The 27,179-nt window shown below is 35.0% G+C and overlaps 1 protein-coding gene across 4 annotated transcripts; it reads right to left on the bottom strand.

Annotated features, from left to right (window-relative positions):
- Positions 1–585: 585 nt before the first annotated feature.
- On the bottom strand, positions 586–27,179 carry LOC129270957 (sorting nexin-30-like). Of its 4 annotated transcripts, none has more exons than XM_064106964.1 (11): positions 27,021–27,175; positions 22,470–22,640; positions 21,930–22,040; positions 21,084–21,242; positions 19,437–19,632; positions 18,578–18,708; positions 16,590–16,658; positions 16,223–16,309; positions 11,959–12,063; positions 8,317–8,469; positions 586–5,390 (listed from the first exon to the last, which is right to left on the bottom strand). In XM_064106964.1, the coding sequence occupies exons 1-11, from the start codon at positions 27,147–27,149 to the stop codon at positions 5,142–5,144; spliced, it is 1,560 nt and encodes a 519-aa protein (XP_063963034.1). In that variant the 5' UTR covers positions 27,150–27,175; the 3' UTR covers positions 586–5,141. The 4 variants fall into 4 exon arrangements, with proteins under 4 accessions (XP_063963034.1, XP_063963035.1, XP_063963037.1 ...); XM_064106965.1 differs by having other exon boundaries at positions 21,090–21,242; XM_064106967.1 differs by lacking the exon at positions 11,959–12,063 and having other exon boundaries at positions 21,090–21,242; positions 27,021–27,179.

The raw sequence follows: 27,179 nt of genomic DNA, 5'->3' as shown, positions 1-27,179 counted from the left end.
TTAGAGTAGTGACAATCTTGTTGCAATTACAATTTAAATGTTCAACTAACACTTCGATTATAGACCAGTTCGTAGTAACTTCATGGACAATTTTGGTCAAATGACCTTTCATTTCTTTCAAAGCAAGATATTACGTAAGCTTGCCTTACATAGCAGGATGAAGAAATTGAATAGACCAGGTGACTAGAATAGCACACCAATGAACACTTTATGAAGGTATTTGTTGCATTCCTACTTTGAATGCATATCATAGCATGTTGCACAATGTACTTGGCAAACTTTGAAATACCAGTCGTTCGTGGACGCATTGTTGTTTTTTGTGGATGTAAATGAAAACCACTATTCAAAAGAATATATGAATAATCAAGACATCAAAGTTAGTGCTTATCTCATTAGATTTTAAACCACCATGTCACTTTAGTACAAATGACCTTCCTCTGATCATGCGTAGAATCTTTTGATAATGCGCAGAAAGGAACTACAAACTGGCTTATTGGATTCGGCTTTATGGAAGGTTGGATATAACAATTGGAAAAAGTCCCTCCTCCAACCTTTCAATTGTTGTTTAAACATTTTTTTTTTTTTGTGATGATGCATAATATGAGAAGCACACTGGCGATCCTGGCAGTATTGAGAGAGGTTCTTGTAAATCACATATTAAATGACTACAAGTAGATGTCAAAAAACTGATACTAAAAAGGATAGCTGGCAACACCCAGATGGTGTCACAAAGCTATTTGTAATAGTAATATGCAGGATCTTACACATGATATGACAAACCAATTGTGTGAACGAAATATGAAGATATATATTTGCTTCACAAGAAACAGGCTGTCAGGGTATTGTATGATACTCACGCTTTGTTTTCTGTACTTCATATTCTAAGTAATTGATGAAAATATGTGTAACCCTATGGAAAGCTTTATGATAGAAACTGGTCCCATGTCACATCCCTGAGGGAGGCTCACACATTCAGCAAACAAGAGAATATGAAGGTGAATGACTCAATATTCATAACTTAATTCTAGTATAACCACTTACCTTAAATCTAGAGAAACAAAGTTTAGGGGAAATGAAGGTGGTGAGATTTAAAGGAGACTGCATTTTTTCAACATTACTTCTAAATTCAGGACTTGAAGAGTGAATAGGCATAACGTTGTGATTTTACAATAGAAAGCAATAAATAATGTATTAAATAGGCAGTAGCAAATTATCAGGCCAGTGTTTGCTGTTAAGCTGCACATTATTTTTTATAATAGGATAAAAATTATACTACTTTCATTAAGTCATCCGAAACTAAAAGCTATATGAAAATAAATTGAATTACCTTAGCTGTATAACTAAACATTTCACCTTCATCTTGCACCCCACACAAAAAAAACAATAAAACAAAATCTGCATCAATCCAGCAAATACATTGTATAACATGCTAGTGAATGCAAATGATTTCAATATATTGAACTAACCAAAACAAAATATCATTGAACAATAGACACAAAGAGATGTTTATATGAACATATTCTATATCAAAATACAAGGTGCAGAATTAGGTATTTCAATCTATTATCTGTGTTTCTTCCTCAAAATAAGACACAGGCACTTATAGTGTTTCTTAACCATTACAAGGTTTTATGATTTTATCTCTGCAAATTAGATACCATCAGTTTGCCCCGAAACTCATAATGGTATCATTCCCCCGCACTCAGCATCAATATGCAAATACAAAAATTATGAAAATTGTCCTATTTACGGACAATAATTTAAATAAATATATTTCTACAATTTTTACAAGCACTGAAGCACATCGATTTTTTTTTTAATTTTCCATCTTAGAATATTTAATTTTGATCTATTCTCCTAAACGACAGCAGGTAACATCACATTGTTTACATAAATTGTACACAGCCATCTTAGTGCACTGTACATTTGTGCACAATTACTAAAATTAAAAATAACACTACTTTTATTTTGCAAAACAAATAGCTGACACCTTTACCACACATCCAGTATCATTGTAATCCTTTTTTTTTATATAAATCTATGCACTAATTGACATTATCATTATACATTATTTGTGTACTTACTGGCAGATAACTCATACTCACTGATTTGAAACCAATTTTTATAAATTTATTCCACTTGAGCACCAGCGAACTAAAATTGGGATAGGACTCAAACTGACGATATATTTTACTAGTACTGGACCTATTCATCATTGCTATTTAACACATTTTTACAGAGTAAACACACACATTATCACACAAAATTAACTATCCCAATTAAAGTTTTGAAAAGTATTCTTTCAAATTCACATTTGTTCAGGAAGAAAAAGGTGTAGTTTAACAGTAAAAAAATATTGAGAAAAAAATGAATGTAAAACTCTAGCACAAAGAATATCATATGCACAGGTCTAGATTTACGTTCATTATAGTGTGTTTAAACAAAAGTATGCATTTTTTAATGAAAGAGACCAAAGGGAACAAAAAATACAATGCCATGAGGTTGAAAATGAATTGTATCAAAAGAATAAGAAAAATTGATAGAATACCCATTCACATCCCAGTGAATAATATAAAAATAAAGGAATGTAGCTTATTTTACAATGAAGAATATCCAAAGCCTGGATCAGGTATACAACGTATGATCAAAATTACACAGCTCATACAACTAGTATTTGTTGATACTTGGATCACAATAGGGTCAGATGATGAGGAGGTTCACACCATTAATAGAGAGTTTTCGCATTTACTACATAGCCGCTTTCTACAGCGCACCAATTCCTTTGAAAATGCAAGTCAAATCACAATTGAGAGCTATTAAGAGGCTTTTGTCAAATGTTGGTGGACTGAGTGTAATTGTTCATCCAGTGCAAATCTTCAGATGATCTGCCAGATCAACCAACTTTAGACAAAAGCCTCTCAACGCTCAATTGTGATTGACTTGCATTTTCAAAGGAATTGGTGCGTTGTAGAATGCGGCTCCGTAGTAAATTCAAAACTCTCTACTACGCAATAAGAATAATACAGGAAATGCCTCTTGAGAGGCGAATGAAACACTACAGAAACAGATCCAAGAAAGTTTGGGGAAAAAATGGACATTCAACTGCTCATAACACAAGTTTCTTTCTTGTATACATAATTTTTCACAAACTTTCCTTGATCTTATTCAATGACTTTCCCCATTTCCACACAAGCTAATTTGGAGGGATGAAGTCAGGGCTGGTAGTCACAAGACAGCTAGAGAAAACTTTCTCTCATAGACTTTGCACATGTGACTCTGGCCTCCACTTTGTCACTGCAAATTGATAATAATAATACACAGTTCTTGTATAGCGCATATCACATTATGAATAATGTCTCTACGTGCTTCCAAAGGACTTGGATATTATTACCCCAGCTGTAGCTTGGCAGCCCTAATTACTAAGATTACAGCACACACGCATTTCAAGGAATAAATTCCTGCCAGGTACCCATTCACCTCACCTGGGTTGAGTGCAGCACACTGTAGATGAATTACTTGCTGAAGGAAACTACGCCATGGCTGGGAATCGAACCCATGACCCTCTGTTTCAAATTCCGGAGACTTATCCACTGGGCCACATTGTTCCAAGGGATTCAACATTTTCAGAATCCCAAGACAGTAACATGATCAAAGGGAGGTATTACAAAATTGGTCCTTGAGATTTGTGATAAAACTTGAATTCTAACCATGTGTATACAAAAATAATCCCTAGTTGGCGACTTGTAAATCTCATTTTTTCCCCCTTCACAAATAGAAAGAACAAGAGAGAGGGTAATGATTTTTTTTTACCACTTTTGATAAAAGTCACAATCAACATAGGTTTAGACACAAATGTCTCAATATTAAATTTTGGTTGCATACTTGTATATTCTTAAATTAGATACTCCTTAACCCCCCCCCCCTTCATTCAATTCTAAGCGAGTTACCCTAACTGCATATAGATGCTGTATGGACAAAGAGCTTACCCCAAACAAATCTAGGGTAAAACTGTCCCCATGAATCTTTCATGCGATATGAAAGGCAATTTACAAACCCCAGAGATGTTTCTTATAAAACTCAATTTGATTGGAAGATGCAGCATGGATTAACAGCCCAACAAATTCATTAAGTTGGTACCAAATATGATCTTAAGTGTTCCTCTATGCAACCATGGACGAACATCTCTTATACTTGACTTGAGTTGACCATCAATGTGCATTCAACAACATAAATGTTGGGCAGGCTGTTGCATCACTTCAGGGATCTATAACGAACAGCTTTGCAAATGTTCAGAGAACAAAGTTTTACAACTGATTGAATCAAACATCGTGTAACCAATCATGAAATCGATCATAAGATCATTTGCTATGCCTAGTGTAATGGGACCCTGAACACTGGAAATGTCCTTTTGCTTTTTTGCACAATATCAGAGGCTGCCTTAGTTATCTATAGTTAACTCAGTCTAAGTCGCCCTTCCATAAGTCGAATAATCGTCTGAGTCGAAGCAATTTTTTGGACCAGATTATTAAAAACATGTGTTATATATCTCTTCTAAGTCGAATTCCTCCTAAATCAAACAGATTTCTGTGGTCCAAAAGGATTCAACTAAAAAAGAACTGGGTTAGTGTTTTATCAACATTTTGGCCCGATCTGACAACTTTCCTTGATTTTTGATTAGCTGGGAAGCACAGATACAATGAAAACTGTTAGATAAAATGGGACTTGTTGGATAAAACGTCATGCTCCCCGATCCATGTTATAAATTATTTTTTCGTCCTTTCATTGGCAGATATCAAATAACAAGGAGAATCATCTTGATTTGATTGTCTTGAAGATTGCAAGGTTGGCGACGATGATCAACTCTGAAAACACTGCACAAGAAGTCCTTTCTTTCAAGTTCATTAACAGGTGTACTTATAATGTTGAAGTAAGATGGACTTATTATGTAAGACACTAGGTAATTGTTGAAGATCAACTCCATATAGACTGCATAAGTACCGGTTAAACAGTCAGATAATAAACAGATCGACTATCAATGGTGTACACTAATATTCCTTTCTCTCTCGGCTTTGAATGATTCCATAAATGTTTTTAAAAATCTTACGCACTGTTCTATGATGGACCAGGTGAGGGGGTATGAATTATGAAGCGTTCAGTTCCTCTTCTTCATCCTCATCTGTAAGTGCATTATTCATGTCTGGAAAGTCTACAGTTTTGGAGCTATTTGCCTCAACCTTATCAGCCCTTGATGACGATGTAATGAGGGTGGGGGATGCGGCACCCGTCAGGGAGGGGTCTGTCGTGCTGTGCATGGGGGAAGGGTCCTCTCCGTGAAGGAATCCTGCTTCATCTCGTAAGCTGCTGATCACATCCTCCCAGGCTTGAAGTATCTACGATCAACAAAGGACAACCAAATATATTGTATCCTACATCATGTACTGATACAGAAACTATATCTACATGTATACATTTTTTAAACTCCTATACAGTGCGTATAAAAAAACGGGACAGTTTTGAAAAGTCTATAAACAATTTGATTCAAATCATTATATCTATATTTTGATGTTAATAGTTGCTCTGAGATCTTATCTTTGAAATGCCATTTTAAACAATAAATTCTGTTCATGCTTGAGCGAACACGGGACGTTTTTGTCGAGGGTTAAAAAAAAAGCCTTGTGCCAAAATGGCAGAATTAAAAATTTGATGATTTTTGGCTAAATGGCAGACTTCCTCTTAAACTTTTCATTATTTTTGCCATAATGTTCGAATTATTCTGTCAAATTTCATTTACAAATTTATTAAAATTTACCTGAAATATTTTGTTTTTCATTTTTACTTCTTTTTACCTTGGAATTTCCTTCATAGGTGAGAAAAGACTTTTTGTCAACCCAAGTAAGAAGATTTGCATTATTAAAGGAAAATGAAACTCTTGGAGCAAGTTAGCTTTTGTGAAAGCAGAAAAATCAAAGAATAAGATCAACAAAAGTTTGAGTAAAATAGGACTAGCAATAGAAGAGTAATGAGCATTTGAATGTCGAGGTCACTAATGCTATGGAGATCCTCCCATTGGCAATGCGACCAAGATCTATGATGTCACAGATGAACAACTCTCCCCTTTTGGACACTGAAAATATACCCCAAAACATCTCTTTTTGCTCATTCTAATCATATGACAAACGATTCATCAATGATATAATGTTGTGAAACCTCTGTACTTGTCCTCTCATAAAGAGAACACCTCACCTTGTGATAGACTCTATAAAAGTGAGAATATCAGTGAAATAAGTACTAAAGTAGTGAGGGAGTTGTACGTGTGTGACATCACAGATCTTGGTCGCATTGCCAATAGGAGGATCTAAATGGCATTAGTGATCTCAATATTCAGATGCTCATAACTTTCTTATTATTCATTCAATCTTCCTCAAACTTTCAACAATACGTTTCTTTTATTTTTCTCTTTGATATGGATTCAGCTGGTTTCAAGGGTTTCATTCTCCTTTAATTGGGAGAATTTGTAATTATTCAAATCCTTTTATTATATGTGAAACAAATTATGTCATGTTTAATTGAATTATGTGCTTGACAGGACAAACAGGAAATAATTAATGTCTTTCAATGGCAATGGCCTATTGAGTTAATCTTGAAGGAGCAAGATATGGCAGATCTGGTAAAATGTATTAAAAAGTTGTGAAGCGAGCAAGCAAAAAAAAATCCACTTTTTTATTAAAATATCAATTTTTTTAATTAAGAAAATGATATCATATTTTACTTACTATGTTTCTGTTATTTTCCTTTCCACTTTTTTTTTCTTAGTCATGATTTTTTTATATTTTTTTGGGGGGGAGGGGGAGCACCCCGAGCCCCCACCCATCACTATGCCACTGTTCAAAGGCACCATAACCTTTGTAGCACATAATGAAAGGATTTTAAGAGAAAAAAACACACTCTCCCATACTTTGGTTTTAAAAAAAAGAAGGAATATTCAAAGCTAAAAGAGAACATATTAAAAAGGAACAACAACAGAACAATTCAAGCAATTACGTAGAGTTGGAAATGAATTTAAATGCATAATTCGAAAATTATGGCAAATATAATGAAAAGGTTAAGAGGAAGTCTGTTCATTAGCAAGAAGACCGACCATCATTTTAATCATTTTATGCCATTTTGGCACAAGCCTCCTTTTTAACCCCAGACAAAAACATTCCGTGTTCGCTCAAGCATGAACAAAACTAAATTATTTTAATGGCATTTGAAGGATAAGACCTCAGAGCACCTATTGACACCAAAATATAGAGATCATAATTTGAAACAAAAATTGTCAAATCTGTCCTGTTTTTTTTATACGCACTGTATAGTTCCATTCACAAAGGAAAGACATCAATTGTCAATCTTAAATGGCTCCTAGCCTTTTGGTCTTCGGCTACTATTGAACTAATTGGTTATATTTTCTCTCCCTCTTTTTTTTTTTGGGGGGGTGGGCTAATTTGATGGTTTACACCAGGTAAAATTGCAAAATTAATGGTATATACAGCTGTACAAACATGTTTATTGGATTCTCATCGGGTTTGAAACAAATTATGGGGTATATAAACAATTGTAGAACAAAAAATCACAAATATTCTTGCCGTAAATTTAGGCTAATTTTCAAGAACATGGTTATCCAAAAGAATAAGGTTTTGAGAATATTTAGGGGCACTTAGGGATGGAATAGGACCACAATCACAAGTCGCTCTTTTTCTACGCTACACTTGTAAGACACGATCTGTTGGTAGGCCATTCAACTCAGAATGTCGTTCATATCCAAGTAACTTTAATGTGCTGAGTTCAAACTCACCCCAGTGTAAGCCATGATTTGTTGATAGGCAAAACACAACTCATCATGTTTTTATATATAAGTCCCATTTAAGTTGCTAAGTTCAAACTCACCCCAGTGTAAGCAATGATCTGTTGATAGACTATACACAACTCACCATGTTTTTATTTAAGTCCCATTTGAGTTGCTAAGTTCAAACTCACTCCAGTGTAAGCCATGATCTGTTGATAGGCCATACCACAGAGCATGCCCTTCATATCTAAGTCCTCTTTTAGGCACTACATGTAAGTCCCTTTTTAAGGTACTTAGTTCAAACTTGCCCCAGTGTAGGTCATGATCCTTTGATAGGCCATATCAATCAGTATGTCTTTCATATCTAAATCCATTTAAGATGTAAATTTCTAATCATCCTTGTGTAATGCATGATCTGTTGATATACCATACCACTCAAAAGTCTTTCTTTAGGTGCTAAGTTATTTTTAAGTTGCTAAGTTCAAACTCACCCCAGTGTAAGCCATGATCTGTTGATAGGCCATACCACTCAGCATGTCTTTCATATCTTTCCTTCTATTATGATGCCACCTTTCCATGTCTGCCTTGAGATCTGCGTTGGCACACTCGGCTCGGTCAGAGAACACTTCTACTTCCTTCTGGAGCTGTTTTCAGAGATAGAGAAAAAAATCAAGATGGTAAAAGCAGATGGAAAATAGTTGGAAAACTATTCTCATTCATTATGTTAAAAATAAAAATAGTATTAAAGTTTATTAAGAGCTTTCAAAACAATATTTGAAAAGATATACACCGATATAGAATATTACATCATAGAATCATCAGGATAAAATAACTAAACATTATCTTTATAATATATATATATATATTTCACAATTTTATAAGAAACCAATTCATGGTACTTATACAAAATATCACTTTCAGGAGTATAAGGAAAAAAGTGTCTGTAAAGGGGCTTTCACAATTGCTCGTGCGATCGTTTGCAATCATTTGGTCACAATATATGTTGCACAGAATCGAAACGGTTGTAAGCAGTCGCACCACCAATTGCGAAAAGGGCGTAACTCGGATAGACTGATGGAAACCTATTTGAATTTAAAAAAAAAGACTTTTATAAAGAAAAATTCATAATTTGAAGGACAATGCAATGAAAGAATACATAGCTAGAATGCACTCCAGGATTTTCATTATTTCACAATCATTATAATCTTTTTTATGAATTCACCACTAGAATGATAACATATCTATTATAAGTTCAAAATAAAATACAAATTGAGCATATCTTATCATACCACTCAAACTAATATTGCAAATTTCAATACAAGTACAAACAGATAAAAATAAATACGAAGACAGAATATTTGCAAGGCAAAGGAAGGAAAAACCAGTAGAAAGTGACCAACATAATATGTCACACAATAAGAAACCAACATAGTCTTTGTACAGAATAAGGGGAAAAAACAGAGAATGTCTAGCTGAATAATCCAAATTGGCTTAAATACACTGCAATTTACCAGGTGGGTGTTTCATAAAGCTGTTCCTAAGTTACGAACGACTTTATAAACGACAGGTGATCCTTTCTTAGGAGCCAAATCCACACCAATGAAAATTTGGTGTGCATAATTTACCTCAAGAAAAGATCAGTTGTTTATAAAGTTAAATGTAGCTTACAAACAGCTGTAGGAAACACCCACTTGTTTTCAAAGGTTTGGGATAAGATTAGTAACAATCTACCACAAACAAGTGGCTGTAAAAGGGGATGAAAGTCCACATCAAACATTTAGTTAGGCAGAAACCTAACTCAAAGCTTCTAAGCTGCTTCAAAGCATGGACCTTTTATAGGTCCATGTTCAAAGCTAGCAGCATGTCTGCTACTTACTTAGCTATTTGAAAGGTAAAAAAGATGATGGAACCAAATTCAAATCTAAGCTGCTTTGCTAAATCTACATCTATGCTATTAGGGCTCAATAATTTTCGGTGACACTCTTTGTAAAGCAGACACTCAATTCTATTTTAACCAATTGGAGATTGAGCCTAAATATATGTGGGCTAGAGTGTATAGAAAACATGTGTTAAAATCGATCAGTCTCTAATCAGGTTTTGAACTGTTAAAACTAGCTAGAATACATGTTTACCTGTATTATAAATTCTACTTGATCAAGTTTTTGACCAACATTTTAAAGGCAACACACAGTAAAACACAATTGCTTGACTCCTGAAGGGGATTTTGAATTCTTGGAATGAAAGAACAGGGCAGTAGTAGCTGGGTTAGATGCTTGATTTTAAGGTTATTTCATGTGCAAATTTTAAATGACTCTTTTTCTTTTTTTTTTAGAGAAGAAGGGAGATTGCATGTCATTTTGTGGAATTAATAATTTCTGGAGGAGCGAATGAGTGGAATAAAATTGTAGCTACATGGTCACAACATATAACTTTAGAACTTCAAAACATTCTTACACTTCAGGTCAGGATAAAGTATTCTGGGCCGATTGCACGAAAGGGTCTTTGCAAGAACCGTCTTTCGTGTCGCACATTTATAATGATGCGCCATGCGAAACGCATTTAAACAAATTTCCTGCAAACATATTTCATTCATCCTTTAAAGTAAACAAAATCTTTGTTTATGTATACAAATTGATTTAAATGCTAGCTTACAAATTTCATTTGTTTATCATACATTTCAGAAATATCCCGCATACAGCGCTTCATAAAAGATGGGCGAAACGAAAGAGGGTCCTTGGAAAGACCCTTTCGTGCAATCAGCCCAGAATCCCTGTCACTGTGAAATAGCAACGTTCCCTTACATAAACAGATGCAATCAATTTTTACAATTGATTGCAACTTTTATGCATTATTTAAAAGTATTTGCCAGACTTACAATACCATGAAATTGGACATGGCCCATAAGAGAGGCAGGGAGTAATATTTTGTTTTTCAATAGTATCTAAACTATTGTATCAAACAAACTGCTCAAATCCATTAAATCATAATGTGCGCATATGAATATTTATGATAGGTAGATGCGGAAGGACGATGAGAGGATTGGGAACAATTTTTAGAAAGGTATTGCAAGGGGGTTAAAGTAGGATTAGAAAACAGCGTAGTGTTTTAGGAAAGGTTGAACTACTGCACACACACCCCACTCAAGAAAAAATAACTTCATGGCATGAATAAAGAAATAAATAGATGCATTTTTAAACTGGCTAGATCATACAGAATCATTCTTGGATATGGCTTCTATCAATAATCATACAAGTGATTACTTGTGACATATTTGGAACAGAAATCTACAGAATCAAATTGTAGGACAAAAGCAGCTCTCCCACACTTTTGAGAATACTGAGCAAGACACCCGACAACTGGGATTTCATACCAGACGAAAGATGAGATAAAGTTATGGACACATTGAGAAAATTGGATTGAATGATTGAAGATTGCTGTGAAGTATTAAAAAGGAGAGAAAAATGTCAAGATGTTATAGCGTGAGAATAGTCTTATCTGAAACATGCAAAAAAAATTGGCATGTAGGCACGGAAATACCGTTTTAGAAGAATTGGTTAAAAATCAAAATCTGAATTACTCCTCATAATTAGGCAAAAAAAAAAGGTTTGTTTGTCATAACCTGACCAACCCTTGTCAAACCTGCTGACTTTTTATTTCTTATTCAAATTTGACCCAAAAAGTGCTGACCCTCATTTTCATTCATGTGCCTACTCTTTTTTTTATAACATGGGAATGAAAAAAAAAGCACCCAACTGACTGATCCACTTTTCTTTTTTCTTTTTTTTACCTCTGTTATGGTAAACAAACATCAGGCGTTATTGTAAATTTGATGTCTGATGTCTTATATTGATTGTCTTTCTGTTATATCTTCATTAGCAATCTTGATAGCTTTTAAGATTATCTTATCATCATGATCTTTTTTTTTTTGCTTATCAATCAAATAGATAGACTGAAATATACTCAAGAAATTACAATTTTTATTTTCTTTTTTGCTTGGTACCTGTAATGTGTCACAAAAAAGAATGAAAGGAATAGCAAGAAAAAGTTGAGGATGTTAGTAAACCACACCTCCAAAACCAAATGAATGAAACATACATCCGTCCATGCATGTTTGTCTCGAGTGATATATCTACCTGTTCTATTTGAGCTACTATCCTTCCGCTCTTAGCCTCTTTGACTTCAGACGGGTCTTTACCCATGAATGCACCAAACGAGTAGTTCTGATCCGATATTTTCACCTGCACCAGTCCACATGCAAACAAACAGACAGACATACATACACACAGACATGGAAAAAGTGAGACAGGATTGGGTTAAGTCATGCAAATGCTCAGAATAGCATCAACGGGGGACTCCATGATAAAAATAAAAGTAGAATATTATACATGGGTGTAGAGATGTTGGGGTATGGGGTGCTGAAGATGAAATAAAAACTAAAAAGATGTGACAGAAAAACAAAAGGAACGTTTCATCAAACGTCTTGTCCAGATTATCACTGACAAATTGGCCATTAGCTAATTAAAGAAGAGTTTGAAGAGTTGCATTCATAGTTTTTGGTTTTTATCAAAGGCATTGAAAAAATAAGCAGCAGAAATAGACCACTAACCAAAGGCGCTGGCTTAATTACATGGATGCTGAAGATCAATGTACGTATATCAACAGGTGTTCAATAGGAATGTGGATATTTAACATAGACAATAAGCACAACACCATAACAATGCTATATGCAGACATTTCTTTTTTTGGGGGGGAGACAATATGTGGCGGCACTACAAATCAGTCATTTATTTGCATACTTAAGTTAAAAGGAAGGATTTGGGGCACACTTTGTGTTCATTCATGTGAAAATTTGAAATAAAAAATGTAGAAGTTTGATATTTTGGGGATGGGGGCACCACTGCCATGTCCCCTCACTGCATACAGTCACCATGTACAGAAAAGAAAGAGGAAATGATAATGAAATCATTTCTAAGCAGGAGGGGAAGAAAGTAAAGAAACAAATAGGGGGCTAATCATTGTTGGGTTGTGTTTAATGGCAGTGCTAATAATGATTTAATATTTAGAATAAAATGAAAAGAAATAAAGACAAAATATATCTATCACTCAGTGGTTAGGATCCACATGAATGTAATAAGTATAAAAAGAGAATGAAAAGGTAAGCAAGGGCATGAAAGCAGGAATAAGATTGCATAGAGCAGGCAATGATAATATGCAAATTAAAGACTGTCCATTGGGAGGTAAGAGTTGCAGAGAATAATGAACACACTTGAAGCAAAGAAGCCAGAACTCAGATAACCAGAAAGAACGACTAAATGCCTTTGAATGCAGATATCAACATTGAGCAACATAGATCCAAATAAAAAAAGGCTTGCAAAATTAATGTTACAGCAGTGAAATGACATCAGTGATGAAACACAAAGCGACCGGCTTGCATTTTCGCAACGTTTAACCAGCATAAAGAAGGTTTCTAATGAGCAGCAAATACAATTAACCAATAACGTTAAAATACATGTACATGTGATGTTACCTTTGGTATAAGTTGCCTGCGTTTAGAATGAATCTGTTGTTTAATATGCAATGGTATGAACGGATGAGTCAATATGATAACATGAATAATTGTGACATGAGTAAATGTGTAATCAAATTAAACAATCAAGAAACAAAGTAAAAAGAAATTCAAATACATGGAAAATCAGGTATTCCAAGATTAAGTTTTGTTATTGGCCCTGGACAGCGTTCACATGAATGAGTAACATTGGAGATTCCCTCTTCTTCCGATTTCATGAGTGTGTGTAAATCGTTATAATGACTTATTGCAAGTGCGATAGGGACAGATTCTACAACATAGAAAATCTATTGCCAAAAGCCCTTCACGACAAAGCAGTCTCTGTCGAAAATCGGCGAGTCAAAACAGCAGTTCCGTGTTGGGCTCAGGACAAATGATATATTCGCAATTTTTCGTCAGCTCAGAATCTTACGACAATCAGCTTTCCCGATCATCAATTTTCGACAAAGACCTCTCAGCTATTCACTGTGATCTGACGGGCACTTTTCGATAGATTTTCTGTGTTGTGGAATCCATCCCTAATTCATCGTAATTGTGAAAACTCTACTACTACTGTCATCAAAACAGCATTGGTAGGTGGATAAACAGATCAAACATCCTTTCTGACAATTTTAAAATCAGAACAGAAGGTCTATAGATGTGATATAGGATAATGACAATTTGTCGTTAATAGAATGATAATAGAAGAATAATTAAATAAGATAATAGAAGGTCTATAGATGTGATATAGGGTAATATACAGTTAATTCGTTTAAAAAGTGAATCAAATAATAGGTCTACAGATGTGATATAGGGTAATGACAAATTAATTGTCTCCTTCCGATATTTGCTTTTGCAGCATTTATGTAATGCAGGCCACTGCTTCTGGGGCAAGTCTGGTAGATAATACAGCGTGTTAGAGCAAAAATAAAAGTATGAGTTTTTTTTGCCGTACACATTAGTCCAGCTCCATTGAGACTACTCTCTGCCCAGGTGATCAAAGGGTAACCAATGTTACTGGTTGGAATTACAATAATGTAGGAAGACAGATCAGCTATAAATAAGTGCTACATGTACAACATGGCCGGCTGACTGAGTGGATGTTGATTTTGTACTGCATTGTGCACTAGAGTACATGGATACATATATGTACAGACTGAGTAAAATGTTGTAGGTAATATGCAATGTTAACGGGAAGGTGTAATACCATGTTTATTCATTTATTAACATTTTTTTTTAATTTTTAAAAGCAAATTTCATCTAATTAAATTGATTATTTAATATAACTGAAATCAAATTTATATCACATATAGCTTTTGTGAATGCACCATTTATCCAACCAATAGAAAAATAAAATCAAGTTTATGAAGCAAATAAGATGTTTCCCATAGGAAGATGATAAAAATAATAAACCAATATGAAAGCATAACCAAAGAAAAACTGTAATCCAGTATAATCAACATGAACATAAAGATTTTTTTATAGAAATGTATTGTTAGTAAAAGCCAATGTTGAAGCAATGATGATAACAAAGAACTTTCAAACAGAATCATTAATAGACCCTTTCAAAATGTAAAGCAATACATGTTTTGAGTATCAAAATCTTGGCACATGTACCTTTAGACACTACAGAATCATTCATAGGACTCAATTATAATAGTTCTTTCTATTCTCATTTTACAATATTCTCCTTTCAAATAATGCAATGAAATGAAATGGTTGGGGAATATGCCTAATTCCTGATGGGGGTGGGGCCAGAAATGCATACCAACTGCCTTTTCATATCATACATATTCAAAAACTTTTTTTTTGGGGGGGGGGGGGGTTGAAAATGCTGTATCAAATTTTTTGATAGAAATATTGGTATGCCAGAATATTGGCTTAAACGTTAGGAAATAACAGGCTTTTTATCATTAACTAATGAAAAATTAGAAAAAAATTTTACTCAATATTCCTGGTAAGTTTACATCTTTGTAAAACTACACATAAATGTAATTAAAATTAAGAAATTTAATTATGAAATTTAAACTAATTTTTCAATAAAAAATAATGATAATATAAAAAGATCTACCTCATTTTCAAAATCAGTTATTTGTTTGAGTGCTGGGTAGATGAGTTGAACCTCTTTTCTCAGAGACTTACATGTAAGCCACATTTGGCTATCCATTGCTAAACCACAGATTTAGACAAGCTAAACTAGAGGCCAGAATATTGAAGTTTAACATGTTCACTTAGTTTATTGCATAAAACTTCATAGAATAGGCACGATGGTAATAATAATAACAGAATATTTACCCAGGGTAGCCACTTCAGTTCCGAAAACTGTTCTCCCAGCGGGCCTTGCTATTATTATTACCCCGGCTTTAGCACGGCTACCTTGATCGGGCGCTCGAGCACTCGAGGAATTTCTTCCTACCGGGTACCCATTCACCTCACCTGGGTCGAGTGCGGCACAATGTGGATAAATTTTTTGCTGAAGGAAATTACGCCATGGCTGGGATTCGAAACCACGACCCTCTGTTTCAAAGTCCGGAGACTAATCCACTGGGCCACAACGCTCCACAATGGTTTCCGTAAACAACTAGTTGAATGGAGGATTGTCTTACCAAATCTCTTTCATTATTTTTCTTATCAAATTCTTTTGAGTGTAGTATGTGGCACCATTCTCAAACAAAAAATGTAAGCACTTATGCTAGCTAATCATTGCACATTTTTAATTACCAATGTTATTAAATAAATAAATCTTAAAATGCAAATTGGCAACTTTCTGTGAATGTTTGTTGCCAATTTGAGGATTAAAACGATATGAACATTGATCCCATGAAAGCTCAATGACCAAATGATTGCATTACCTGTTCTCTCTCATTCTTCTTCTTATTAAGTTCTTCTACGGCTAATTCATGTTCCATCTGAAACTGATCGCGCTTCTTCAAGACACTCTGTGAAGTGGACAATCACAAAATATTTCATTTCCTTATTTATTACATTAAAATATATCTAAAGTATATTTTTAATAAGATCCACTGTCATCCCAAATATTTTTTTATCATTTTCATAAACTTTGTCTACACTACTACATGAGGTTGTACCAAACTCTGAAAACAGTGGTCTGAAATATGTAGCAAATGTGGATTTTGTGCAACAGATGGCAGCTCTGTGATATTAAAATTCTGAACAGGAGGAGAGGGGGAGAAAAAGGTAGTACAGAGGAGTTCTCACCTTTATGGAGTCTGTATAAAGGCTGTATTCTTTGACTAAAGGCAAGAAATCTGTTTCTTGATAGGTATTCTGTGTAAGAATGAAAAGACAAAAAAAAAAGGATGCATAGTTTATGTATACACAATTACATGTACATCAGTTATAAACACTTGCGTTTTATTGAGTAAATGCTGTAAATTATATACAAATTTTGTTTTGCATAATATATCACAGAATATTCATGTTGCTATTATAGGAAAATTCTACTTTTAAGAATATACAGAAATCAAGGATACTTTCTCTAAATTTCAAACACAATCAAAAGGAAGTTATCAATACATAACACGGATCAGAAATTGTTTTCGAAAATTGCAGGGTTTTTATAATGCTGAAATAATCAATTTTCCAAGGAATATCACAAACCACTAAGACTTGGCAGATCCGGAGTACTATTCAACAATATTGGGCTATATTTAAAACAATCTTTTAGCCAATAGCAAGGTAACAAACAATTGTTACAAGCTACAGATAAAGTGCCATTTGACTGGTTTATATGAAATTTTATCTTGGAATTCTAGCATCAGTGAGAACATCATTTGTTATTGTTCGTGACTCTCGTCATTCAATCAGAGAGTTTTAGGTTTGAATCCCAGTAATGGCGCTACTTCCTTCAGTGAGAAAAGTATCTGAGAAGTGATACACTCAACCCTGGGGACAGTTGCAGAAAGAGTTGCGCTGAAAAAAAACCACAACTGAACATCATTCAAAGTGCAAGTCACGAATGTGCACTTTTGATTCATTTTCAAATCAATTAATGTATGATTTTAGATTTGTATTTGATTTCAAATCTTTTTGCAACTGACACTGTAGGTGTAGTGAATCTTGAACTGCTTGTGCACCTAGAAAATACCTGGGCCCCGTCTTACAAAGAGTTGTGATTGATCCGATCAATTGCAACTATGGAAAGCCAGCAACATCAACATCTGAAATGCAAGTTGGTTCAAAATATTTTCTAGATATGCTGTATATTCATGCACTCATCCTTTTCTTGCAAGTTTAGTGTGCTTTTCTTTGCTTACAAAAGACATTGAGTACAATTTCCAGGAGAAAAATCATGACAGTGATGGATTTTCATAGAGTTGCAAGTGATTGGATCAATCGTAACTCTTTGTAAGACGGGACCCTAGTGAGTGTTTCATAAAGCTGTTTGTACGTTACGAGCAACTCTACAATTGATTGGTGATCCTTTCTCGTGGTAAATGATACACGCCAGTTTTCCATTGGCGTTGATTTAGACCTAAGAAAGGGTCACCAGTCGTTTGTAAAGTCACTCATAACTTCCGAACAGCTTAATGAAATACCAACCTGGAAGGTAACCACCTAGAGGCGGGGGTTATATCAAACAGCACCTTGACCACTCTGCTGAGTGGATATAACATTGAAATCACCCACCCAGTCCTACAGACTTCAACACCAAGCTCCTCATTCACCCACAAAGATTACACTAGATGATTGTGCCTTTGTTAGTCCTGCACCCAAACTCTGGAATAGTCTCCCTTCCTCAGTAAGAAATACATTATCAGTTACCTTGTTCAAAACTAAACTAAAAACCTACCTTTTTCAAGAGAGTTTCAATAAATAAATCACTTTTTCTTACATGTATATAATTTGTAGAGACAGTAGGCTTGCCTTTTCCCATAACTATTGAAATTGAAACTTTATTTACCACAATCTTCATAAAAAACATATAAATCAAGAAGTATAAATATTTCAATAAAATACATTATAACAAAAAACTATAACTATAACTAAATTGTACTTTTGTTTACTTATCTTGTTAACTATTACCCTTTTCCAATATTGTAATGCGCAGTTGAGTATATACATATAGAAATTGTGCAATATAAATGTACAATTATTATCATTATTATAAGGCCACCTTCAAAATTCAACTATCGCTGTTTTATGGCATTGATAACAGGTTTTATGTAACAGGGTCTGGAACTTACTTGATCCTCTACTGACTCGATACAGATGTCTACACAGTCGGCCATCTTGGTAAGGGGTGTGGTAAGATCGCTCTCTGAATTACTCCACAGTCGGAATGCGGGGCTGTACATCTTCAACTCGCCAACATATTCTAGTAGTGGGATACAAAAGATTGAAGGTTAATATATTGAAGGTCACAGTGCTCAAGTCTAAAGGCCTCTGTGCACCTTACGACTCTTCCACGATCTGACTTTGGAACAAATTGCATTTTGCTCATATTCTGAAAATATGAGTGACAAGTATCAGTTGCCGGTCGGTCTACACTAAACTTCGTCTAATACTCACTTAGTCTAAATTTATAGGCTGGTATTCTGAAGTCAGGTTTAACTTAGACCATGTATATGCTAAAATTATGGGGAGCCAAAAATTATGCTTTCATAATGAAGAATAATAATACTTATCATTCCCAGACAATTACAAACAATTTGGGTGTCATATCAGATAATAAATTGAATATGTACTGTAAGGGATTTGTGCTCCAATTGGCTCTCCATAGTTAAACCACAACTTTAAACCAGGGTTTAATTTAAACCCGAGTTCAGAATACGGGTACTAATAATTTCGCACTATACCAAATGAAAATATCATACATGAACAGTTCATCTAATCACATGTAACTTAAGTAGCGTAAGACCAAATTAGACAAAATGGGTATAGCCTAACTGGAAGTAAAGACAAAATGGATAATGGGCTAAAAATGGCACTATGGTAGGTAGATGAACTGGGTGAAGGTGAATTAGGATTAGACCATGTGGGATGAGATCAAGCAAATTAGACCGAGTGGGTGTAGACCTAATGACAGTTTACGCATACACTTACCCTTTGATTCTTGTAGTATTCTGAGCGATATCCTTTCAACGGATCCCAGTTTCTCTCCCAACATCTGGACATACTCTCCCATCACGGTGAACTCTGGACTTCTGTTCCTGAGCAACGCAGCCGTGGTAGACGTTCTCAGGGAGGAACCCATTCTGCTCATCAGGGAGGTCGACTGTCTACGATGGGCTGCTAGCTCCTGCAAGTCAGGTAGTAATCAGAATCAGAAATCAATTTATATGTATGTTGAAAGGCTTAAAATCACAAATTATATCAATAATATCAATAACGGAAAATGATACTGTATTCACCCCACCCCCCCCCAATAAAAAATGTAAACAAACATAAAATTGTACAGACTTAAACCAAAAGTATGATTTTAAATACTTCTTACATATACTGACACATACATATTTTGACTCTCTCCAGTATTGATATCTCTATTACAGGAAGTACAGTACACTTTCAATGGAGTGCTTTTACAAATATAAGACAAAATAAGAAAATAATAATAATAATATTCCGCATTTATATAGCGCTTAATACATCGGAACGACGTCTCTAAGCGCTTTACAGACAATTACCTCGGTCATCGGATCCTTGCATGCCCGCATACAATGTATGCACCTTCTCCACTCCCTGGGGAGCATTCCAACAAGAGTTCCAAGACTCAATTGCTAGGCATACTACATATAGGCTTTCACATCCTACCGGGTACCCATTTAACACCTGGGTGGAGAGTGGCAAAGTGTGGATTAACGCCTTGCCAAAGGACGCTAGGCCATGGTGGGATTCGAACACACGACCCTCTGATTACAAGGCGAGAGTCAGAACCGCTACACCACGACGCTTCCAAAATAGCAACACATACATCATACCAAAATTGTCCAAACTTCAGAGCACATCCCATCATTAACACTTTTTCCATAGGACAAAGAAGACTTGGTATTACAGAAAGGTGGATTTGTTGAACTAGGGAATGTGCTGAATATCGCAATGGAAGTTTTTAAAGTGACATTCTCAGACACTTCAGTTTATACAGACTTCAAAAATGAATAACATACACTGTAGAAAAATATCATGTGAATTGTGCACAAGGAGCTGCAGGTAATAAACTAAACAATCTATGAAGTCACTCAACCATCAAAACTAGAACAAAAAATAATGTTTTTAATGTCTTTCAGTACAAAACTAGTTATCTATAATATAATACTTCATTGTATTGCATTAATATTTTACAGGGCCACATGGCCTTATTTTAGTTTCCATTTTCTTTTCATTTTCAACTGATAATTTGGTATGTATTGCGCTTTCTTTTTTTAATTGAAAGGCATTGTAGAGAGTGAGTGAAATTCTGTAAACTTCTTCAGATGTATTATATTTGTATCAATATGTATATGATTGCATGCATTTTATTCATATTGAATGTAATGACCTGTTTTTATGTGAATATGAAAATAAATGAGCAAATAAAAACCAAAAATAATGCTTGATCAACACACACAAAAAAATCATAGAAGTAAAAAAAAAAGAATACTTTACCACATCACTTTTCATGCAAGCGAATTGGAGGAAGAGACCTAAAGCCACAGGAAAGGAAAGTATTGACATTTTTAAGGGGAAAAATTGGAAGAAACAAAAAGAGTTTACCCATGCCTTGGCTGTAAGAAAGATTTGAAGATTCTCATTGAAGGACAGAACTGGATGCTGCGAAATACGTTCTAAAAAGTTGTTGAGCGCTCTTCGTCTGGCTGCCAAGAATTCAGGAGCAAACCGGTCTAATCTCATACTCTGCTTCTCGGGTAGAGGCTGGAATGAGAGAAAAAAAATAGAGGAAAAGAGGGAGACAGAGATAGAGAGTGAGAAATGATAAAATAAAACATTTTAACCAATATGTCGGTGGGTGCTCCAAATCCTCTCAGTCAAATTTATGACTCTGCTATTGCTAGATCTGAAACATACACATCCTAAAATGTTCAAAGAATCAAAGAAAAGTCTCTGTGAATTTACCCTTGGGACCCTAAATCCTAATAAAATACATGTATTTGTCATGCCTATACTTGGACTAAGTATGAATTTCAATTCTCAAACGGTACTTTATTGCGAGAACAAAAACAGGATGGATGGATAACATGAAAACATAATGCCAACGGCAACCTCCTACAGAGGATGGAGGCATAAAAAAATCAAGATATACAATAATTTCATACATTAACCTTATGAGGACAAAAAAATGAAGAGTTTTATTCTTGCTACTATTGAAATAAATTTAAAAAGACTTATAAAGTAATGCTATCCACCAGTTACATGTAAAGGTCAATGTGCTTGACAGAAACATGATAAGCCTGATAACTATTTACAAAACCAGTACAGTCATAAATGACACACTAATAACACATTATCACAGGATACAGGAGCAAAAGAAATAAGATAGGTTCATACACAAATATAACTATAAATATCTTTGAGGGTGAAGAAATATGTTCAAGATCTTACCGGAACTAGATGTGTTGGTTGGACCTCTGCAAGCTTCTGCCTCAGCCAAAGGAAATCTTGATACCGTCTTCTTACGCTGTATTCGGGATTGTCAAATGAACTCCTTGTTGTCTGGTCAGAAAAGAAAGATTTTTTGGTAAATGAATGACTTTACTATTGTGATTGGTGATGTTCTTAGAAATATCTTGGAAATCAGTGGCAAGTCTGGGAGCACAAGGAGGGGGGGGGATAGTTCTGAGGGGGCCACTTTCAGGGGGTGGGGCACATAAAAGGCAAAGTGACAAAAAGAGATGAACAAGAGATAAAAAGAAAAAAATACTTGAAAGTTTAATCTATCAATAACCAAATAAGCTGACAGTGCAAAAAAAAAAAATTGAAGGGGCAGAGTTAAAAAAAACAAGGTGCTCAACATTCAAAGAATTCCTTCCTACTGGATACCCATTTTAATACTACATGCACCTGGGTGGAGAGTGGCAAATGTACAGATAAACAAAGGATGCAAGTGCTGCGGTGGAAAATTGAATCCCAGTATGTACTCACCTTTGTTGTAACTCTGTAGCTGACAAATGATTCCATCTTGCCAGTGTGTCTCATGGGGTCATCGACCTTTATAAAAAGATCTCTTGTGTCCTGGTCATCGTCAAACTTGTATGAACCAATCAGAGCCTTGGTAGAGGATATAGTATCACCACCGGGTGATGCTAGGATTGTCTATTAAAAAATATATAAAAAATAGGAAAATATTAATTTCTGAATCAACATGAGTGATTTCAAGTTGACATTCATTCATTCATTCATTCATTCATTCATTTGTTTGTTCATTCATCCCTCCCTTCATTCATCAATCCCTCTATTTATATATGCATTCATTTATTCATTCATCCTTACATCTTTTTGATTATTTCATATTCATTCATTAAAGCTAAATGAAAGTAGTTGCAGTAAAACACTGATTTCTTGAGAAAGTCTGTAAAACCAAGGTTCAGTATTACTATATCATCGTGGATCTAGATCTAGTACAGTTACATAAACTGAACTTTGTGAACTCATAAAATCTAAGCTGAAAAACGATCACACTGAAGACCGCCAACACAGATAGGCACACGTGGGACAGTGTATTAGTATTGCTGGAATAAAGACCCCACGGAAGTGCCCGAATCCGCGCTTATTTTGCTTATTTCTCAGCAATTACACAATTTCTTCCAGAATCTTTTGGCACATATTTTTTATTCATACAAACAGACACTTAGGTGGTCATTATATTGGATTCTGTAAAAAGCCATTTTGAGATCGTTACCACAACTGGCATTTATCTTTAGATTTCTTTCAATACAAAGTTGAGGGTGGTAGTTTATATTTATACTGATAGCAGGGGAGCAGGCCAAGGTTAAATGCATATAACATTGATTTGACTTTTTTTTTAAATGAGAGCCTGCAAGGCCCCACTTTTGACATGAGTCTGTGAAATGTTACACAAATGAGGCCCAGAAAAATAATTAATAGTGCTTTTAAAAAGTAAAATATAAAGTGACCGAAAACACCATCTTAATTCCATCACATACACCCCTGCGGGACATAGATTACAGCAATTACGGGGAGATAGCGTGCTAATAATAGATTCATTGACCTCAATTCCCCCAGTTCACTGTCTATTTTTCACGACGCCATTTGCCGTCTTCCAATAATCTTGTAAATATGAATCCTGTGATGATATGTTTACATTGCCTAGCGGGCAGCACTTCATTGGTGTCGGAACTTGGCAGATGAATGAACTTTCCTAGATTTCTTGAGTGGAGAAATCTTTGAAAACTGAGACAGTCCCAGTATTAGGATCCCAATTTTCTAACCAGCGCCTCTACTGATTTGATTAGCACCCATGTCATGATTCAGACGGTCAACAGGTCAATCAATCATAACACATTCATAACTTAAAGGTCAAGTTCACCCCAGAAAAATGTTGATTTGAATAAATAAAGAAAAATCAAACTAGCATAACGCTGAAAATTTCATCGAAATCTGATGTAAAATAAGAAAGTTATGGAATTTTCAATTTTTGCTTATTTTTCACGAAACGTTGATATGCACAACTTGTGACATGCAAATGAGTCAGTCGATGATGTCCATCAAGTGCACTATTTTTTTTGTTTTTTATTTTTTTATTTGACAATAAGGACCAACTTGACTGTTCAGGGAGGAATGAATCGTTGTTTCACTTGACAATGAGGAGGAAATTAGAATATTTCATATTTCACATAATAAAGTACAAAAGAAATAGTGAGTGGATGACGTCATAAGTTTCCTCATTTACATACATGTATGGTTGGAACTACCCCTTATCGACCACCTAATATTCAAAGCATCATATCTCCGAAAATATTTATCAGTCTTACCTAGTTTTCGTCTCATTTGTGCAGAAAATTATCAAAAATTATAATAATTATTTATAGTCACGTATTAGATTTTAGTATTTGTTATTTTTTGTATAAATTGTTCTTCAAAACGGCATTCTGTAACATCGCTAATCGAATGTACGTCATAACGAAGCGGTTCAAGGGTCAGACCTATTGTATTTGCTTTGTTGACAAACGGATCGAGGGATCTACACGAGATCAGTCTGGTAAGAAACCTTAAAATTTTCACCTCTTTATTCCAATTTTTGGAACCTTAATACGCATTATGCGTTTGAAGGTTCAAATATCAATAAAATTCCCACTTGTAAACCGATTTCACCCTCTAACTATGGATTTCCTAGGGAAATCCATCCGGGTGTCTAGGTCTCGCTTCTGCGTCTATGTCAAAATATTAAAAAAAACATCATCATGGAGTCCTCAAGGCTAGGTCGATGCACATTGCAGACATTGCACTGGAGTTGCCCCTTACTACTACTAGTTTTGCCTAGCCTTGAGGACTCCATGATGATGTTTTTTTAATATTTTGACATATACTTCTTCATCATGGAGCCTTGAACCGCCTGCCATATATGCATAAGCGAGACCTCCACATCCGGATGGCTTTCCCTAGGAAATCCATATTTACAGGGTGAAATCGGTTTACAAGTGGGAATTTTATTGATATTTGAACCTTCATACGCATTAATAATTATTTTTAATAAAATAATTATTTATAATCACGTATTAAATTTTAGTATTTGTTAAATAATAATTTGTATCTATAAATTGTTCTTCAAAACAGCATTTTGTAACATCGCTAATCGAATGTACGTCATAATGAAGTGGTTCAAGGGTCAGACCTATTGTATTTGCTTTGGTGACAAACGGATCGAGGGATCTACACGAGATCAGTCTGGTAAGAAACCTTAAAATTTTCACCTCTTTATTCCAATTTTTGGAACCTTAATACGCATTATGCATTTGAAGGTTCAAATATCAATAAAATTCCCACTTGTAAACCGATTTCACCCTCTAACTATGGATTTCCTAGGGAAATCCATCCGGGTGTCTAGGTCTCGCTTCTGCGTCTATGTCAAAATATTTTAAAAAACATCATCATGGAGTCCTCAAGGCTAGGTCGATGCACATTGCAGACATTGCACTGGAGTTGCCCCTTACTACTACTAGTTTTGCCTAGCCTTGAGGACTCCATGATGATGTTTTTTTAATATTTTGACATATACTTCTTCATCATGGAGCCTTGAACCGCCTGCCATATATGCATAAGCGAGACCTCCACATCCGGATGGCTTTCCCTAGGAAATCCATATTTACAGGGTGAAATCGGTTTACAAGTGGGAATTTTATTGATATTTGAACCTTCATACGCATTAATAATTATTTTTAATAAAATAATTATTTATAATCACGTATTAAATTTTAGTATTTGTTAAATAATAATTTGTATCTATAAATTGTTCTTCAAAACAGCATTTTGTAACATCGCTAATCGAATGTACGTCATAATGAAGTGGTTCAAGGGTCAGACCTATTGTATTTGCTTTGTTGACAAACGGATGAGGGATCTACACGAGATCGGTCTGGTAAGAAACCTTAAAATTGTCACCTTTTTATTAACCAATTTTTTTAACCTTCATACGGATTAGGCGTTTGAAGGTTCAAATATCAATAAAATTCCCACTTGTAAACCGATTTCACCCTGTAAATATGGATTTCCTAGGGAAATCCATCTGGGTGTGGAGGTCTCGCTTATGCATATATGGCATGCGGTTCAAGGCTCCATGATGAAGAAAAAAATGTCAAAATATTAATAAAAAAACATAATGGAGTCCTCAAGGCTAAGTTTTGCCTAGACCAAAAGCTTCGGTCTCTGTTATGTTGGTTGTTCCACTGAACTCCGTTGGCTCCACTCACCAAATACAGAGACCGAAGTTCTAGCTCGATCTGTACAGGGGACTCAATGGCCATATGTTTATGTATAAAGTTCGGATAAAACAGGGAAGTGAAGTTGCGCGACAGCCGAAGTAAGTCACTGTTTTTTTCCCCCTTTTAGGTTTATTTTTCCCCGTTCTGGTGCAATTCAGGCCAAAACGGAATAATAATCTTTATTTTTGTACAGTTCTTTTTATATATTTTTATGAAATAGAGACAAAAATCGATGAGCCCCGTCGGGGGGATTTTGCATTGTTAACCCCTAATGGTGGCTGCACGATAGCGAGACGTCTGTGTACGAGGAGAAATTAAAAAAAATAAAAATGTTAAAAAACTCCTCCTCGAAACAGACGGCTGCCAGCTATTCTAAGACTTGAAGTTTTGCCATATGATATGCCATTGTCGCATATGATCGCATTATTATCGTGATTATTACTGATTACATCTCTTTCCTCTCTGTAATCATTAAGTGCTGATGGACATTCTTTACGCAGCACCTTGCTGTTGATCTCCAGTATACTATAAGCGGAGGAAGAAGAAGATTGTGACTGATTTAATTGTAGGCCTAGCAGACACACAGAAGTTCCACACTACAGACAGTGGTCCACACAGCTCTGCATCTGTCACACTCACAACTCAGAGTCTAGTCAGACACAATCATTCACATTCACAGTCACGTCACTAAGCTACTCAAGAAAAAAAAGAGGAATAAAAAGCATAAAAATAGTTTTATCAAAATATACGATACCGATATAATATCCTCTTCTTCATCATCCATTGCAGCTGCTAGCGGGTGAATATCTTTGCCATCTTTCGTTCCATTTTCGTGATTCTCTTCACCAATAACATTGGTGGGTGTTTCTGTGATTTCTGCCATGTTGGAGATATATTGTAGCCAATTTGCAGA

The sequence above is a fragment of the Lytechinus pictus genome, chromosome 11 (genome assembly GCF_037042905.1).
Source record: "Lytechinus pictus isolate F3 Inbred chromosome 11, Lp3.0, whole genome shotgun sequence".
Taxonomy (NCBI): domain Eukaryota; kingdom Metazoa; phylum Echinodermata; class Echinoidea; order Temnopleuroida; family Toxopneustidae; genus Lytechinus; species Lytechinus pictus.
Note: the sequence above shows the minus strand (reverse complement) of the source record. Positions and strands in the feature narration are given on the sequence as shown.

What these genes read in the sequence shown, in the direction of transcription:
- LOC129270957 (XM_064106964.1), bottom strand. Translation starts at nt 27,149, where the DNA reads ATGGCAGAAATCACAGAAACACCCACCAATGTTATTGGTGAAGAGAAT. An exon ending in TTTATACAGACTCCATAAAG is followed by an intron (nt 16,310 to 16,589) that starts GTGAGAACTCCT and finishes TCCACTTCACAG; the next exon opens with AGTGTCTTGAAGAAGCGCGA. An exon ending in TAGTAGCTCAAATAGAACAG is followed by an intron (nt 8,470 to 11,958) that starts GTAGATATATCA and finishes CTCTGAAAACAG; the next exon opens with CTCCAGAAGGAAGTAGAAGT.